At 49.4% G+C, this 18136-nt stretch overlaps 1 protein-coding gene across 1 annotated transcript in view; it reads right to left on the bottom strand.

Moving 5' to 3' along the window:
- TBCB (tubulin folding cofactor B) overlaps nucleotides 1-17822 on the bottom strand; it is a 290333-nt gene extending 272511 nt beyond the window's left edge. The window contains exon 1 of the mRNA XM_069644621.1: nucleotides 17468-17822. Coding sequence (XP_069500722.1) covers nucleotides 17468-17584 — 117 coding nt within the window. The 5' untranslated portion in view covers nucleotides 17585-17822. The remainder of the gene's footprint in view (nucleotides 1-17467) is intronic.
- Nucleotides 17823-18136: the final 314 nt, after the last annotated feature.

The following is an 18136-nucleotide window of genomic DNA, read 5'->3' as shown; positions in this document are numbered from 1 at the left end:
CATTAGTCTCCTCCTCTCACCGTGGGTCAATTATAACTAGGTGATGGTCTTTGTGATGCAGTCTCTACTACTACTCATCCTCTGGCTGGTAGTGGAAAGGTCACCACCGCTTTGCAACTCTCTCTCCTCCTTTGTGGGGTTTCCTGTGCTGTTCATCTCTTGTATCTCCTCCAAACTGATCTCTCTTCCAACACTCTCCCGTTTTCTGTAGGTGCCAGTTCTGTCGTGGATGGCTCGCTCGATTTGGCGAGTCACCTTCTGAATACAGCAACTCTTTCTAGATTCCACCTTTTACCGTCTTGGGTGCACACGTTTAGTTTTCCTTTGCACTACTTCCACAGGTTGGCTGTACCTGAATCCTGTCACTTGATCCTTGTGTGGCAATTTTATTCATTCAATCCTCTCTGTTCTTAGAACTGCCCTTCGAGTGTCATGCTGTGCTTTTATCTGGTCTTTGTTCTTTTGGATTCTCCAGACCACATCTTCCATGGTGACGGTGTCATACTGTCACACTTGACAACCACTGGGGCACCAGGGTGGAAGCGGCCCTCTTCCCCTAAACAGCTGCAAGGGAGAAACGTTGGTGATTGCATGTGGGATGAGGCAATGGGCAGTTATCGCCTCCTTAACTGTTTGGTAAGGGTCCATCTCAGAAACAGCAGCTAGTTATAGGGCCCCATGTATAACCCATTTGTCCTTTGCACTAATCTGTTAGCCTGGGGGTGATGGAGAATGGCTTTAATTTGCTTGATAATATGGTTTTGCAAAAATGTCTCCATTTCCCCTCGATACTAGCTGCACGCCGTTGTCAGTTACTATTTCTTTTGGTAGGCCTTCCCTGTGAAAGACTGTTTAAACACCTCTATGACAGTAGCCGTGGTGATATAGGCACAAATTCTGCCACTACCCATTTTGACAGGTAGTCAATCATTACTACTTCATATCTGTGGTCAAGCAACATTGCATCAAGGGGACCAATGAAGTCAAGGCCTAACATATTCCTTCAAGAATCCCTGTGGAGATAAACAGCGCTTGCCGTACTTTTGAGTCTCTAATCGCTGATCATGCATTAATGGTATCTTTCTAGGATCACCATGATCTCTTGGTCCCCGCTTGGCCACCAGTAAGACTCTTGCACTCTTCATCTTGTCATATTGTCGCCTAAATGACCAGACGGTGCCCTGCACAGAATCACTTTCCTCATTCCTAGAGGCAGTATCATTTGATCCTGGCTCATCAATAGCCCATCGGCCACATACATTTCCTCACTTACTTTCCAGTATGTCCTCCATCCTTTCGGAATGGTCCTTTCACTGGGCCACGCATTTCGAGCCCATTCAGTAACGCTTCTCAGGGTTGCATTTTTGGCTGACTCTTCCGTCCAATGATTCTCACTCATTTCTAGAAATTTGCTGCATCTTAAATCACTCACAGACGCCATCAGACATTCATCTTTGAGGAACGTGGTGGCTGATTTCGTGTGCTCTGGCAGACGCAACATGCTGCCTGCTTATGCATTCTTTCATCATTCTCTATGCATTATTTCGTAGGTGTACTCTTGCAGTTTGGCTGCTATGCGCGGCAGTCTCAAGTAGACATCTTCGAGCCTCCTGGGCTCGACATGTGAATCAGCGTTTTATGGTCCGTGACCAAGTGAAACTGCGTGCCCCATACATATGTCCTGAAAACTCAGGAATATTTTTCACATTGGAGTAATTTTGTGCGTGTCAGACACTGCTTTGGATGCAAACGCAACCAAATGTTCTGGGTCACCTTTATTCTGGGCGAGTATGGCTCCTAACCTGTAGGCACTGGCATCTGTGTTTATATTTGTTTCCCATGATGAGTTGAACGGCTTCAGACACAGCATTTACTATTCTCTTTTTGACCTCTTTAAAAGCTGCATTTTGCTCTTGTCGCCATTCATAATCTTTTCTCAAGAGTTCTCTCAATGGAGGAGATGTGGTTTCGGAAAACTGTGGTATGAATTTTGCATAGTACTCCGCAAGTCCAAGAAAGGATCTTAGCTCTTCCATCGAGTTGGTGCTGGGAGTTTACTATGGATTGTAGGAGATTCTTCTGGGGACCGACACCATCCTTCGAGATTGTACTTGCTTTCAAGTCCCAGATGTAGCCCTGCCTTGAAGTTTCTCAAGTACCTTCCTTGGTACTGTATCGTGTGTCTCTGCTTCTTCTGCATAGATAAGGATGTCATTCTGAAAGTATGGCACATTACCTATGTTGCGCAGCAGGGAGTCCATCATCCTTTGGAACGCTGACACGGCTGATGACAACCCAAAAGGGCAAGCGCAAGTGTATTGGTAGGTGCCAAACTGGTTGATTAACACTGTTAGCGGTCAGGATTCTTTGTGTAGGCTTATCTGTGGGCAACCATCTCATAGCTAGTTTTGAAAAGAATTTGGCTTCCTTCATCATGAGAATTAGTTCATTTATACAGGGTAGCCGATAACTGTCCGTTATTACTTCCATGTTCAGACTGCGCAGGTCGATGCACACTGATATCGTTCAACTGCTGTTTCTTGATGAGTACCACCAGGCCCAACCATTCGGAGGACTCCACTATCTCAATGGTACCTTCCCCAACGATTTTCGCTAGTTGGGCTTGTCGAGCGCTTCTTGAGTTTGCGGGCACGGGTCTCACCTTGCGCTTGACCGGGAATGCATTTAGTTTCAGACGGATTTTGTGGAAGTCATTTTCCCCCTGGCACTTTGGAAAACAGGGTGGGAAAATGTGTCTCGACACTGACACTCCTGTTTTGATTGAGGGCACCTGATCATCTGCGCTGGGATGCAGCCTAATATTCAGCTTGTGCTGGTCATCCCACCCTAAGACTGTTTGACCTTCTTCAGAAAAAAACTCAGGTTGTAGTTTGTCTGCCTTTGAACTCTATGCCCGCATTGATGTAACATAACAGCTTTACAGAGGCTCCACCAAGAGTGGGTCTGTGTGGTCCTTCTTAGCTCTACTTTACTCTGCACCACCATGTCCTTATATGTTTGAATGGGCAGGATGGTTAAATCTGACCCAGTGTCAGCCATCACTCGGGTTTTGTTGCCATCTATTTTTATTATGCAGCCATCCATTTTTATTATGCAATGAGGCTTCTCTCTGCTCACCCTCGAATGACTGTAGGCCTATCTTCATCGCCTGCATCGTCTCCACTCATGTCGCCCTTGCATTCCATGTAGGTAACTTTCTTTACCCAAAATTTTCAGGCTATCGCGTTGACCATATCTCCTGCGGTTTGACCATTCTTTTCTCCTCGCGGGATAGTCTGTCATTCGCTAAGTGGCGTGTGCTGGTACATCTGTTGCATTTCAGAGGCGCTCTCTTCCCTCTCTTTTCATCATGGAACTCGCGTCTGGGTTTGTCACATTGCCCCTTCCATTGTACAGCATGCACAGTGGCCGGGGCCGTTCCCACATTTTTTTTGCACCTGCACGAATTCTGTTCCTCCACTCTAGCAATCTGGAGGGCTTTATCCAAAGTCAGCTCCTTTTCCAATATGAATGTCTTGCACTTTAATGCAGTTGGTTTGCACAACCAACATGTCACATCATATGCTTGGCATTCTCACCAAAATCAGTCAGCACAGCCAACTCACACATTCTGGTGACGTAGTCATCTACTTGCTGCACATGCTCCTGTTATGTATTGAAAACCTCTTAATAATCCTGCAAATGGCCTCCTTGAATAGGCCATCAGTGTTCCCATCCGCCAGTTCAGGCTTTAAGCCAGCAGATATTCTTTGTCCCTCAACCCCATGGCATTGAGCAACATGGTCTTCTTTCTCCTAGCTGCATAATGCATGCCACCCACGGCCTCCAAGTACATAGTAAATAGCAGTTTCCATTGCAACCATGGTATCCACAGGCCTACCTAGGGACTGCAGAAATTCCTGGGGAGGCGTTGCACCATGCATACTGGAACTGGCGAGTTACTTCCTTGATCCTCGTAACCAATTATGTTGTGGCTTCACATAAGATGCAACACAGTAGTTAAAGTAACAGGTTTAATCACAGAAGCTGAATCAGTTTGTTACAAGCAACAATTACTTCACTGCCAATAAAGTTCTCTTAAGAACATACAGTAGTTACTTCTGCCAAAGACAATTGATTACTCTAGTCTCTGGTTGCATTGACCATTTCTGGCCCAGGCCACTTAGCAGGAGGAGCATCTGCTTCATCTCTCAATCGCTCGGTTTCACTTCACTATTTCGCACTAAGGTGCACGCATGTGCATTGCAGTCTTACGAGGTCACTGCAACCGCTGTGATCTCGCAAGACTTTATTCCCAGAGGGGCGTCCCGAGATTCCCGATCCCTTACTTGCTTTAGTGGTGGGAGGTGATCAGGTCTGTGATCCAGGCCACATAATCCCATAAAATGACTGAGTGAACACCTACACCAGTGTATCTCCATTTAGAAGGGACTCGCCCAGTGCTACCTTGCAACACCACTTCTACCCTGCCCCTGCCTAGGCTCCCCTCTCCCTACCAGCCCCCTCTTTCCGCCCGGTCCCCCTATGGTGTTCTCCATCCCACCTATCTTTTCGAACTGCTTTTCTATCGACTATCCTATCCCAGTCACTTAGTCTGGCAGGAAGAAGCTCAAAAGAGACATCCTTTTGTCCAACCCAGGGGTCCCTATCGCTGATACCTATACCAGTGCTTCCTCCAGAGAGACCCGTACCAACATACACTTTGTTGTTCCATCTCCAGGCCAATGGACCCCCATATGGTCTCTGTTCTCTCATTAATAGAGGCACCCAGTGGGAAGCCCCCCTGGCCCCCTTCCACTCCTCTAAGACCCCATCAGAGAGATGTCAAACTTGAGCCCGCCGGCCCCGTTCCACAACCACGGCTCTCCTGGGATCTCATGTGGCGCCAGAGCCTGCTCTCCGGAGGTAGGGCACACACACAACACCCCAACGGTGCGACTCTATGGAGCGGAGGTAACGGCCCAGCAACGAGGAGCAATCATCTCTGCCCCCACACACTGCACGTACCTCAGCCTGCCACCAAGCGACAAAGGACACCCTCACTCCAGCATCTCTCGTGGGGGATTGTCACCTAAGAGCACCCAGCACACGCGGCAGCCTTTCTTGCTCTGACCAGCAACATGAGTCATTAAGCCGTACTGCTTCCCCAGGAAGCCCACCAGGACTTGCAAGACTGAAATCAGACACATGAGCTGCTGGAATTCTAAAGTGCCACATTCCAGCAATCGCACCACACGGCCTCATTTCGCCATAAATGATCACTCCACGTGGTGCTGCACATGGGTTTACCTTTCTACCTGCCCGCACACCTTGTTAGTGCCCCATCTGTGCCCAATAACTTGCAAAAGAGCACACGTTTATAACTTGCGCACTGTATTAATGCTGTATGCCTAATGTTTATGCATCTGACAATACTATGCACTGGTAACAGACCCTTGTACACACATTGCTTGTTTACTATACAACTAGCTCTGTCAACCTATTTAGCCTCTCCGTTATTAGCGCTAAGCATTCTGGATTCTACATCTGACCCTGAACACTTGGATCCCATTGCTAACAATATCTGAGCCCTCTAGCACTAGCCATTTAACTGCAATGTCATTTGATATGTCTAGCTAGACTACTTGCCTTAAACACTATACTGTATTGTATTGTTTTTTTGCACAAAAATGTATTTCAGTAGAACCCACAGCACAGCACCACCTCACCAGTGCTCCCCACCCAACCTCACCTGCTCCTCCCTCTTTATCATCACTCACCCTCTGGGCTACCACCAGTATGCCCCCCTCACCTACTGACCACTCCCCGCCACCTGACCTCCATCTCACTACACTCCAATCCAACAGCTATTTCCACAACACCAAACTGACTGGACAAGCACACCTCCAAGATAGGCTCTGGCACCTCAGAACTCGTACCAAGCCTCACAGCACCCACCACAGCTCCCCATCTACCACACACTTCAGGAACAACAGACTTGGCTCTTGCACACCCACACCACTCTCTACAACTCACACATCCCTCCAACACTCCACTCCCAACCCATACCGTTCACCACCACACACTCTCAATCCCCCCTGCACCGCCACCTCCAGCACCCACAAAACACTTACGCTGACACCCGCTCACTCCATCCCTGCACATGCCATTGAAATCAATGACCTTATCACCTCCAACAAATTGGACTTACTAGCCATAACCGAACCCTGGCTCCATGAAGCCTCCAGCCCCGCCATCTCCTCGCTCTCCCCCCAGGAGACACCATCCTGAGGCAGGACCGCAAAACCACCAACGGCGGAGGCGTAGCCATTATCCACAAAAACACCCTCTCCATTAGAACAATGCTGACCTCCTACAGCCAAACTTGCACTCTCTCCCAATTGTACCATAAACCTCATTATCACTTACAGGCCACCAGGTTCTCACCCTGACTACCAAAAGAAACTCCTGTAAATCATAGGCAACAACCTCAAGAGCTCAACTAAATCCATCTTACTCGGTGACCTTAACTTAGGTCTACTCGACCCTAAGGATAAAGCAGCCGCATCCCTGGCCAAAGAACTCACCCACCTAGGGTTCGAACATAAAATCTCAGCCCCCACGCCCTGTAAAGGCAGAACCATCAACTGGATCGCCGACCATAACTGCTCATCTTAGCCCTCCCTTGGACTGATCACCACTATATACAATTCTCTATTCCCACCTCTGCCCCCCACATGACCCTCACTCATGCCCCACCAGCTAAAGTTAGAAGTTCAAAAAAAACTCACCAAAACCAACCGTGCCCCTTTTCTCAATATCCCCGAACTTAAACTGCCATTCAACAATTACCCTACCTCTCTTGCCAACACCTATGCCCATGTCCTCACCCAGGCCATTGAAGCCATTACACCTCTAGAAGAAAAAAAGAAATCTATGCATTCCAACTCTTGGTTCTCAGAAGAACGATTGGCCCTCCGTACTAAGAAACGTAAAGCCCTCACCAAGTGGCAATCTGCACCCAATCAATCCTCCCTCAGCGAATTCAAAGAGATCTCTTCCACCTATAAAAAAGCCATCTTTAGAGCCAAATCAGAATCTTATAATCAAAGAATCTCTAACGCCAGCTCCAAATACAGAGAAATCTTCTCCATCTTCAAAGAGCTCACCTCACCTATTTCCAGCCCAGATGAAATCGTTAAGGATGAAGCCTGGTGCTCCAGCATTCAGACTGCCCTCCTCACCAAAGTCAAAACACTCCAAGACAAAATAGCATCTCAGTCCAAGGCCCTCCCCAATAAAGACACCACCCCCTCCAACATCCCTCCCGCACAATCCTCGCCTTCAAACACCCCTCTTCACTTAAGTCACGGAGATGAAAGTCACCGACCTGCTAAAAAAAAATAAAAACAAAACAAAAAAAAACAAACCCTCCACATGCAAAGGGGACAAATGCCCTCCTTACATCATCAAAGAATGCACCGACTCACTGGTTCCAATCATTACTGCATTCATTAATTCCTCATTTTCAACAGGCATCGTACCACAAAGCCTAAAAGAGGCATGGGTTCGTCCACTACTAAAAAAGCCCTCCCTTGAACCCTCATCACCCAATAATTACCGCCCTATCACTACTGTCCCCTTCCTCCTCAAAATCTTAGACAAAGCCGCCCATAATCAGATCCAACAATTTCTGGAAACCAACGCCATCCTTGGCAGAAGACAATCAGGCTTCCGCAAGGGTCATAGCACAGAAACCGCCCTTCTAGACATTAAGAACCAAATCACCAAAATAATGGACAATGACAAACCCGCACTACTGCTCCTCCTCTATCTCTCCGCCGCGTTTGATCTTGTTGACCACAACATTCTCACCTCCCACCTAACGCAGCACACTTTTCGCACAAGGCCACCACCTGGATTACTTCCTTCCTAAAAGGAAGGGCCATGAAAGTGTACTCAGATGTGGCCAAGCTGCCCCTGAGACCATCAAATGCGGAGTCCCTCAGGGATCCTGCACTGCACCCACCCTTTATAATCTGTTTATCAAACCGCTCTTTGACTTGTTGGATGCACTCGGCATAGCATACACCAACTATGCTGACGAAACCCAAGTCCTCCTCCCCCTCACCGGGGACTACTCTCAAGACACAGGAGCCCTCCTCCAAATATATGCCATCATTCAAGCTTGGATGGCCACCAATGGCCTCTGCCTAAACGGTGAAAAAAACCGAGATCATCCTCCTAGCCCCCCCGATGAAATTCTAGCAAATCTCGGCCCTGAATACTCCCACTTCCCCATTGACAACACTAACATACCAGTTTCCGCATCTGTAAAGACTCTAGGAGTCCATTTAGACTCCACACTCTCAATGATGAAACAGGTCAGCGCCATCTCCTCCGCTTCTGCGCTCACCACTAAACTCATCTATGCCATAAAACCATTCCTAACTTCCCAAAACAGCCTCTCCATTGCTAGGGCCACCATAGGAACGAGGCTAGATTACTGTAACACCCTCTTAGCAGGCACCTCAACCAAAAACCTATGCAAACTCCAAATAGCGCAAAATAATGCACTCCAAGCCGCCCTGCACATTCCTAAATACGACCATGTATCCCAAGCAAGACAAAATGCACACTGGCTCCCAGTTAGGGAAAGAATCAACTTCAAAATCCTATTACTCATAAATGCATTAACCTCACCCTCACCGCACCTACTTACTTACCCGAAACCATAGTCAAGAACTCCTCAGACCGCCTCAAAAGGATCCATCACACGAACCAACTCTGCATACCCACCATCAGAAGAGCCAAAGCCGGTGGCATTGGCTTCCCCCACATTGCACCCAAGCTCTGGAACACCCTTCCCAACACACTCAGAGCAGAACCATCCCTGCTTGCCTTTCGCAAATCACTTAAAACCATCTTATTTACCTAACCCCCTCCTCCACATACACCCTTCCACTTCACCTCATTCCTGAAGTTGTTCCTTATCTCCATCACTGTGCCTCTACAATGTGCTCTATAAATCTACATTTCCATGTAACCATCCTCCTCTCCAATGTAACCAGCAAGCTTGTTCACCTCTTTAACAGCGCCACGATGCCCACAGGCTGTTGTGCGCTTTAGAAATACGAATAAATAAATAATTAAATGGCACCGTCTTGGTCCGGAGCCCTAAGGTCAATCTCCTCCTCTTTGAGAAGACGCTTCCCGCACCTTATCAACTTCCTTTCCTCTCCTGCTATCCCTTCTTACCCCTCTCTGGCGCCTCAGCCGCCTCCTTCCTCTGCCACCTCATCTGCACCCCCTGCTGCTTCTCTGGCCACCCTGTTGCCTCCCTCCTCTGCCACCCCTCTTCTTCCTCTTGGACTACCATGCCCTCTCTTCCTTCCTCCTCTGCCCATGCTTGGGCACCTCCAACACTTCAGCAAGGTGTACCTCTGGCCTGTACCCCTCCCCGGAAGTCCTTCAAAACGTGGCAACCTGCTCCACATCGCTACTCAACTCTTGTTCAGCTGTCAAGCACTCCTCTGACATCTGCCGACTACTGGAAGAGCTTGATTTGGGTGTACTCTGTCTCACCGAGACTTGGTTCGTGGCCAGCTCTGTCACTCTCCTTCCCGATGGCTACAAGATCCTCTCTGAACCCAGAACCAACTGTCCCAGTGAGGGTGTAGCCTTGCTTCCATCATTCCAATGCAGCACTACTCCTCCTTTGAATGCCTGGTCTGCAAGCTCGCTCACTCACTCACTCTCTAATCCTGCTGCCGTCCCTACCTCTCCTGTTCCCTCCCAGGCCCTCTGCACGGCCTTGGCCTCTCCTTTCACTACTTAAATTCAGGACATTCAGTCCACCCTCTCTTCTGCCTCCTCTACGACTCTTGGCCCGTCTGAGGCCGTCTCTCCTCCTCCTTTCCCCTGTACACCCCTGACGATGTTTCTAGACAAGTCTGATCTATGAAAGTCTCATCCAAACCCGGTCCTCCCCTGCTCATCCAGAACCATCAAGGACCACATCAACACCTTTTCAATCACTCCTTTGCCACTGGAACTTTCCCTTCCCGGCATTCAGCAATCTCTTGTGCACCACCCTTCTAAAAAAGCCCTCGGCCGATCCTTCCTCTTTGGCCAACTATCTCAAACTCCTTTCCTGGGCAAGCTCTTGGAAAAGCTGGCCATCTCCCAGCTTAATCTACATACTTAATCTGTTGGTTGCCTCCATGACCACCAGTCTGACTTCAGAGCAGCCAGAAGCACGGAAACTGCTCTCCTGAACACCCGTGAAGACAGACTTGCTCTCCAATCTTGACTCTAATCGCCCTTCTGTCCTCAATCCATCCTCTGCTTTTGACACCTTCTGTCCTCATTATCCTCAATCCATCCTCTGCTTTTGACACGGTCAACCATGCCATCCTGCTCAATCGCCTCTATGATAACCTTGGTATTACTTATCAGGCCCTGGCCTGGTTGACCTCCTTTCTCACCAACCGACCCTCACACATCCATCTGGGTTAATCCCTCTCTTCTATCCCTCTCGTTGTAATGTGCCCCAGGGGTCTCACCTCTCTCCCTGGCTCTTCAACCCCTACCTGGCACCTCTTGCCCACTGCATCGCTACTTTCTGCTCCAATTTTCAATGTTATGCAGATGACACGCAGCTCTCTTTCATGCTCCCCTCAACCACCTCCGCTTCTGCTCTCCTACCAGACTGTCTGGCCACAATTCAGGAATGGTGTGCCGCCAATTATCTCAGTCTTAGTGCCAGTAAGACTGAGATCCTCCTCATTGGGTCTCTGGGTCTGGGTCTTCCTCCATCTCCCCCTCTCCCTCTGTCCCCCTCTCCCTTCCTCCCTACCTACCTACCTACCTCCATACCTCCCCCTCACCCCACCACTCGGCCCCTCTTCCTGCTCCTTCCTGTGAGGCTAAGAACCTTGGTGTCATCTTAGACTTCACCCTCTCCTCACATTTCTGACGTCTCCAAGAAGTCAAACTATCAGCTGCACCTCCTCAGAGGTATTCTTACTTTTCTCACTTTCCCCCCAGAAGCTCACCGTTTCCACAGCTCTGGTCCTCTCTAGGCTGGACTACTGCAACAGCCTCTTTCTAAATCTTCCTGCCTCTGCCCTTCAACCTTTACAACTTATCCAGAACAGGGCTGCAAGACTTGTCCTTGCCAGCAAGCCCAGGGATCGTATCTCTCCACCTCTGAAGTCTCTTCACTGGCTCCCAGTGGCTGAAAGGATGAAGTCCAAGACCCGATGCATCGTCCACAAGGCTTTTTTGGGGCCTGGGACCACGCTACCTCCAACTTTCTCTTCCAAAAAAAAATCTTCCTTCTCGAGCTCTCCCCTCATCCAACTCTCTGAGGGTCAGACGCTTCTCCAAGCAGATAGTGGGGGGCAGATTTATATCCTCGGCTGGGGCCTCCCTCTGGACAGCATCCCTGCCTCTCTCAAACTTGAGCAGAACCACCTCCGGTTCCAGAAGCAACTCAAGACCTTGCTTTTCGCTTCTGCTTGCTCTCTTTCTCTCCCCTGCTGAAGCACCCGACAGCTCTGTGCACTTGTCACCCTGTGAACTCGGCCCCTGCATATCCAGTTGCCCTCGCACTGCCTCTGGGCTCCCCAGCACTTAAGGGTACTTATCTGCAACCCTACAGTCCCTTCGCTCTGCACTTATGAGCCACCTGTTGGCTGCACTTGTGAGTTAACTGCATGTCATCCTTCCCCTCCCTCCTGGCACTTCTCCCCTTCCATCTTCCCCACAATTGCACGATCAGAATGACACAAGGCCTAGTAAGATCGTTATTTTGTCCACCCTTTGTTTCCCCCTCTGTGACATCGGCACACTGCAGTGTTTCCCTTGTCACGTGTGAAGCGTCAGGGAGCTGCGGGAAGGGGAGGGGCGGGAGGAGGAGGGCAGTTGTAAGAATAAAGACAAGTTAGTCTTATCCTCCCATGTCCGTCTCCTCAATTGTGTGGCCTGATTGAGTGGGACCGTGTGGGCGCCCCTGGTGAGACAACTTCTAGCTATGTTACACTGGCGACGAGGGGTTTCCGGTACCCACAGCCTCGGCGACCCCTCCTCGTGGCGGTGCGAGTGGAGGAGAAGGCTGCAAGGACTGCCGGAAGGCAGGAGCATCAATCCGCCTCCAAATAAAAGAGGCGAGAGGCCCACGCGGAGCTCCTGTGTCATCCACAACAGGGCGTAGAGCACGGCTCTGCCCGCGCAAGTGCCACTCCAATGGACCGCTGACACGAGGAGCGCGGCAACACGCAGTGGAGGCGGCGCTGCTAAATAAGGAATACATGCCGGTTCTGAAAGAAGGTGAACTTGAAAACAGACTCAGTAAACAGAACAAAGGCGGTGAACACCACGGCACACATCCTGCTGAGATCACAAGCCTGCAGTTAATGTAATGAAGAGACCAGGCCAGTTCGGAAACAAACACGCAGTTCTTATAGCGCACGTGGGGCAAGAAGAAAGAGCGCGCTACCCCATCATCAACGCAAGCAGATTCTCCTGCACACATTCCGTGGCAGACCCCGAAACAACAACCAGCAAGCTGCGGCTCAACAAGATGGGTGAAATACGCAGACAACAACTCCAGGAAGTGGGGGCTAATTCATCCACACAGAGTGCATGTGGGAGGAAAAGTGAGCACATACAAGCCAAGAAATGTCATGGGATGACGCACTCATGGTGCCCCTCACACCGGCAGCAAACCTGCCCACGAGAACGCAGGACAGCCTCATAACGCAGCTACCCACACACTTCGACCTCCCCGAATCCAGCAGCCTAGGAACATGCTGGAAGCGATGGATGAGTGACTGAGGTCTGCATCAAGGCGTTTGGACCCATAGATGAAGAAAAGAAGCATAGCCTGCTTACAAAGTCCATCGGCCCCAATGTCAGGGACATCGTAGAACTCCCTGATGACACAAAGGACACATATGCGAATCTAAAAGCTACCCTGACAGACTACTTCACACCACACACAAAAGTGGAGAGGCACGTGTTTCACACGACCAAGCAAACAAAGTGAGAGTCCATGGACCCTTTCGTCATGCAGCTAAGAGTGAAAATGAAACGTTGCGACTTCAATAACTATTCAAACAATGAAGCACTGAGATCACAAATCATAGTGGGTTGGGAATGTGTGGATTTTAGAAAGAGACTTTTACAGAAGCAATGCACGCCAGAGGAAATACTATGCCTCGCACGCTCTGACGCAGCCTTAGCCTCCCAAGTAGAGGGCCTGGGTGAAATCAAAAAAACCCATGGCAAAAGCGAGAGCATCAAACAACTAGACACGCCAACCCAAGGCAACGGCGAACCGTTCTGTTACAGGTGTGGCTACGAGTTCCCACACGAGGGCCCATGCCCCGCTATTGGCCAACAGTGTTCAGCCTGTGGGGGAGACAATCATTTCAAAGCGGTGTGCCGCATGTACCGAAGTCAGATTCGGGCCGAAGGAAAACAACCCTCTGGAAGGGACAGACGGTGGAAAGCACCCCACAGGGTATCCAACCAGACATTCGAACCATCTCCAGGCAGACCCAAAGAAGAGAGACCAGAGAAAAGGCCACATGACAGAGCATCGAGTGACTGGAGGGAGAGCAAACCAACACTGACGAGATCGAGAAGACGACAGTCGAGCACTCAATCAGAGAGCAGGTCAAGTGCATCATCCGGAGAGAGACAGAGGAGTGAAAAACATCGAGAGGAGCCTAGAAGGAAAGGGTACTTGTACGCACTAGGCAACCTGTCAGTAAAGGAGCACAGCCCAACCTTCATCATTCAAGTAAACCAGACACCCGCCGAATTCCTAGTCGACACGGGAGCAGCTGTTAACCTAATTAAAGAGGAAGTGTACAACAGCATACCACAGGCCCAAGGCTCTAACCAGCAATATTTCACATCTACCCATATGGATCAAAGACACTGCTACCATGCAAGGGGTATTTTATGGCATCATGCACATGTAAATGACAGTCAAAGAAAAACATGCATGTACTTGAGGCCGCCACAGAACATGGCTGCATCCTAAGCTACAAGGCAGCCATTGACATGAGCATGATCCACATACCGATGGTCCACAAATATCTGGACCCGACAGCGAAAATTGAACAACTCTTCCCAGCGCTGTTCAAAGGCATGGGGAAACTAAAGAGACACCAAATAGACCTGCACATCGACCCCAGAGTTCCCCCAGTGGCTCAACACTAGCGAGGTATCGCAAGAAACATACAGAAACAAGGTCGAAGAATTCCTAAAACGCCTCGAAGCAGACATTATTGAACCAGCAGAGGGACCCACCCCGTGGGTATCCCCCATTATCCCTGTGCCGAAGGACTCAACAAACATACGCATATGCGTGGACATGCGCAGGCCTAATGAAGCCATTCTGCGAGAACGACACCGGGCCCCTCGCATTACCGACATGGTGCATTTATTAAATGGTACCACTACATTCTCTAGACAAGATCTCAACAAGGGATATCATCAACTGGAACTAAGTAAAGACTTAAGATACATCACTACGTTTGCCACTCACCTAGGTTCATACAGGTATAAACGTCTCAGCTTCGGAGTCTCATCAGCAGCAGAAATCTTTCAATCTGAAATTCACAATGTAATAAAACACATACCAAACTGCTTGAATTATAGCAATGACATAGCATCTTGTTCGAGCAAGAGCAAGAGCAGCAATATAAACACACTTGCACGTGTCTGCATGGCACTGGAGGTAGCCTACCTCACCTTAAACTAAAACAAATGCGAGTTCAGGAAGCAAACTCTCCGGTTCTTCAGACATACATTTTCTTCAGAGGGCATGACACTAGACCCTGAAAAAGTGTCGGCGCTAAATGAAGCTAAACCGGCCAAAAATGTGTTGGATCTTCGTTCTCTCCTCGTGGTTTGCCAGCTACATACAAGATTTTGCCTCCGTCAGTGAGCCCCTCAGAAAAAAGAACACCGATTCACATGGACAGAGGAGTGTCAGCAGGCGTTTCAAGCGATCAAACAACGCATATCGGATGCCAAGAACATGGCCTACTTCAATTCAAAGAGGGATACAGAGTTGGTGGTGGGCGCTAGCCCGGTTGGCCTAGGTGCCATCCTGACGCAGATTGACACCAAGACAGTACCGCGAGGCACATTGTATCCTATGCCAGCAGGAGCCTCTCAAAGACGGAACAGGCCTACTCGCAGGCAGAGAAGGAGGGACTTACGGTGGTGTGGGCCAGGAAGCACTTCTACCTCTTCCTGTATGGAAAACTGTTTACAGTAGTCACCAATCATCAGGCACTGCTGTTCCTCTATGCGAATCCACAGGCTAAGATGCCGCCAATAGCGCAATGGGCACTAAGATTACAGGACTACAGCTTCGACATGGTGCACAGACCAGGGAAGGAAAACAACCCGGCAAATTTCCTGTCGCAGCACCCCTGCAAAGAACCTCAAAGCTCTCGCTCCATTGTGGATCAATACATCCACTAGATCGTAAAGAGCAGCACGCCGAAAGGGCTGGACCCTCATCAAATTGCACAGGAAACGGAGAACGACCACGGTTTGCAAGTCGTCCTTTGATGCATCGAGACAGGACGCTGGAAACAAGCTAAACAGGCGGGGGGAGAACACGAAGCAAGACATCACCTGCCGGACAGCCGTTAAGGACGTACTAAGCAAGACAACTGAAGGACTCCTGTAAAAGGAACCAAACTAGTGATTCCTCGAACACTACGCTGTAAAGTGCTAGATCTAGCCCACGAAGGCCACAGAAGCATAGTCTCGACAAAATGGATGCACACATAAAAAGGTGTGGTTTCCTCGGTTAGATACCCAGGTGGAAGACCTCCTCCAGCACTGCCCCACCTGTGCACCCATCAACCCACACACACACGGCCAGAACCCCTGCGCATGTCAGAACTACCAGAGAAAGCATGGGACGAAATCGCAGTAACTTCTTCGGTCCTTTGGAAGGTGCGAGCACATCCTCGTGGCCCTAGACAAGTACTCCAGTTTCCCTGATCTTCAAATAGTGCCATCAACCACTGCATACCACACCATCCCCGCTCTTGACAGGATGTTGCCGCATACGGCATTCCACGCATCCTAAAGTCAGACATCGGGCCTCCATTCACAGGACAGGACTTCAAGGAATTCTCTGAGTACATGGGTTTTATCCATTGCCATATCACGCTACTCTGGCCACAAGCTAACAGCACTGTGGAGTATTTCATGAGCAACGTGAAGAGGAGAGTACAATTCGGTAGACTGATAGGGGAGCCTGTGGAGAAACTGTTACCAGCTACTACAAGATTATCGAAACACCCCACAGCGCACCACAGGAAAAACACCCTCAGAAGCAATGTTCTGCCGGAACATAAGAACCAGGCTGCCCCACATGACCAGCCCGGATGAGCGCTACAAAGGAGGCGCCGAAATGCGAGAACAAGACTGCAGACGCAAGTAACAAATGAAGACGCAAGCCGATGGAGACAGGAGAGCTCGACCTAGTACCATGGAACCTGGAGACGTTGTAGTGCGTCAACCACAAGGAAGGGAGGCAATGGCCGCATTCGACAAAGAGCCCCTAAAAGGCTCCCTCGTCAGAGCTGAAGGTACGAGGAAAAGCATCACCCGAAACGCATCACATTTTAGATGCATGCTGTGCATCATTCCGGACCCTGTCCCCAGCGTAGACTTCACCAGGTGGGACCCATCCCATGAAGATGGAGGGGACTTGTGCGAGGAGCATACCCCATCACATCCTTAAGACAACGAGGGCCCTGAGCCCCCCCGAGGCTCACAAGCAGACCTCAGAGAGCGTGTAATCGACCTCAGCGATTGAGATGAACTAGAGACATCATTGTGTTTAGTACTGGGAGAGGGGGTTGGCATTGGGACACTGCAGTGTTTCCCTTGTCACGTGTGAAGGGACAGGGAGCTGCGGGAGGAAGAGGGCAGTTGTGAGTTGTAAGAATAAAGACACGTTCCTCTTATCCTCCCGTGTCCGTCTCCTCAATTGTGTGGCCTGATTGAGTGGGACCGTGTGGGCACCCCTGGCCAGGCAACTTCTAGCTACGTTACACCCTCCTTGTCTTGTCGCACCTAGAAACACTGGTGTACAGGCACGTTATAAATAACATATCATATACCTTGTCACGTGTCACCTTCATTCAATCTTAGGTTCTTTGCAAGCTGCAATTTACATGATCGGATTTTAGCTTTTTTTTTCTAATTCTAAGATTTGGCTTACAAGTCCCAGCATGCAAAGTGAGCTTTTTTCCAATTCTAAGATTTGGCCTACAAGTACCAGCATGCAAAGTCCAACTGGTTGCGAAGCAAGCACTACTTGGAAACTATGCACAACACTAATAATGCAAAAAGCCCCAGTAAACCACCCTCGTCCCGACTTATTCCCCCCCCCCCCCATAAAGGGTGGTTACCCTACCTTAAATTCAGCCATGGTCAATCCACGGTTGAAACGCTTCTCCGAGTTGTACGAGTTTAAAGTGCTGCTAATAAGCACCGTCACGGTGGGAGCCGAGAACACAGCCGGGCCGCTCATCCTGTCAAACGTTGTGATTACCGGCGGTGGAATGGGGTTTCCTTGAGGTTGTTCGAGTTCTGAGTTATATTCCCTGCGAGCGCATACCCTGGTTGGTGAGCTCACAAGGATCTTCTCCTGCCCTCTTTCTACTGCGTGCTCAACGCTGTCAGGCCTCGCCCAGTGCTGCTCGGTCTCGGGATGAATACAAGCGCAACCGCCTGTCAACGTAAGACCAATCTAGGTAAGGAAGGAAATCAACTGCAAAAGCGACAAATCAACTTTTCTACATAAAGTGATCACGTTACGTAGCACATGACACCGTTTTTTATTACGTAGTTTTAGTGTAGGCGACTTTCCCTTGAACTTTATTATCAGATTGCCGCATTAATATGCTTTCATAAATAAGGCGCCCTAGTCTGCTCTAGGAACGAACATGAGACGGAGGAATTGATGTAGTAAAAGCATGGGAAGCAACAGGGAAGCATGTTTCATGTAGTAAAAGCATGGGTATATGTCTGTTGCAAGCCCTGTTAAAATGTGGATCATAGTTCCACAAAAGAAAGGATTTTG

Source organism: Ambystoma mexicanum, chromosome 2p (assembly GCF_040938575.1).
Source record: "Ambystoma mexicanum isolate Mex_15411 chromosome 2p, UKY_AmexF1_1, whole genome shotgun sequence".
In the NCBI taxonomy this organism is placed as follows: domain Eukaryota; kingdom Metazoa; phylum Chordata; class Amphibia; order Caudata; family Ambystomatidae; genus Ambystoma; species Ambystoma mexicanum.
Note: the sequence above shows the minus strand (reverse complement) of the source record. Positions and strands in the feature narration are given on the sequence as shown.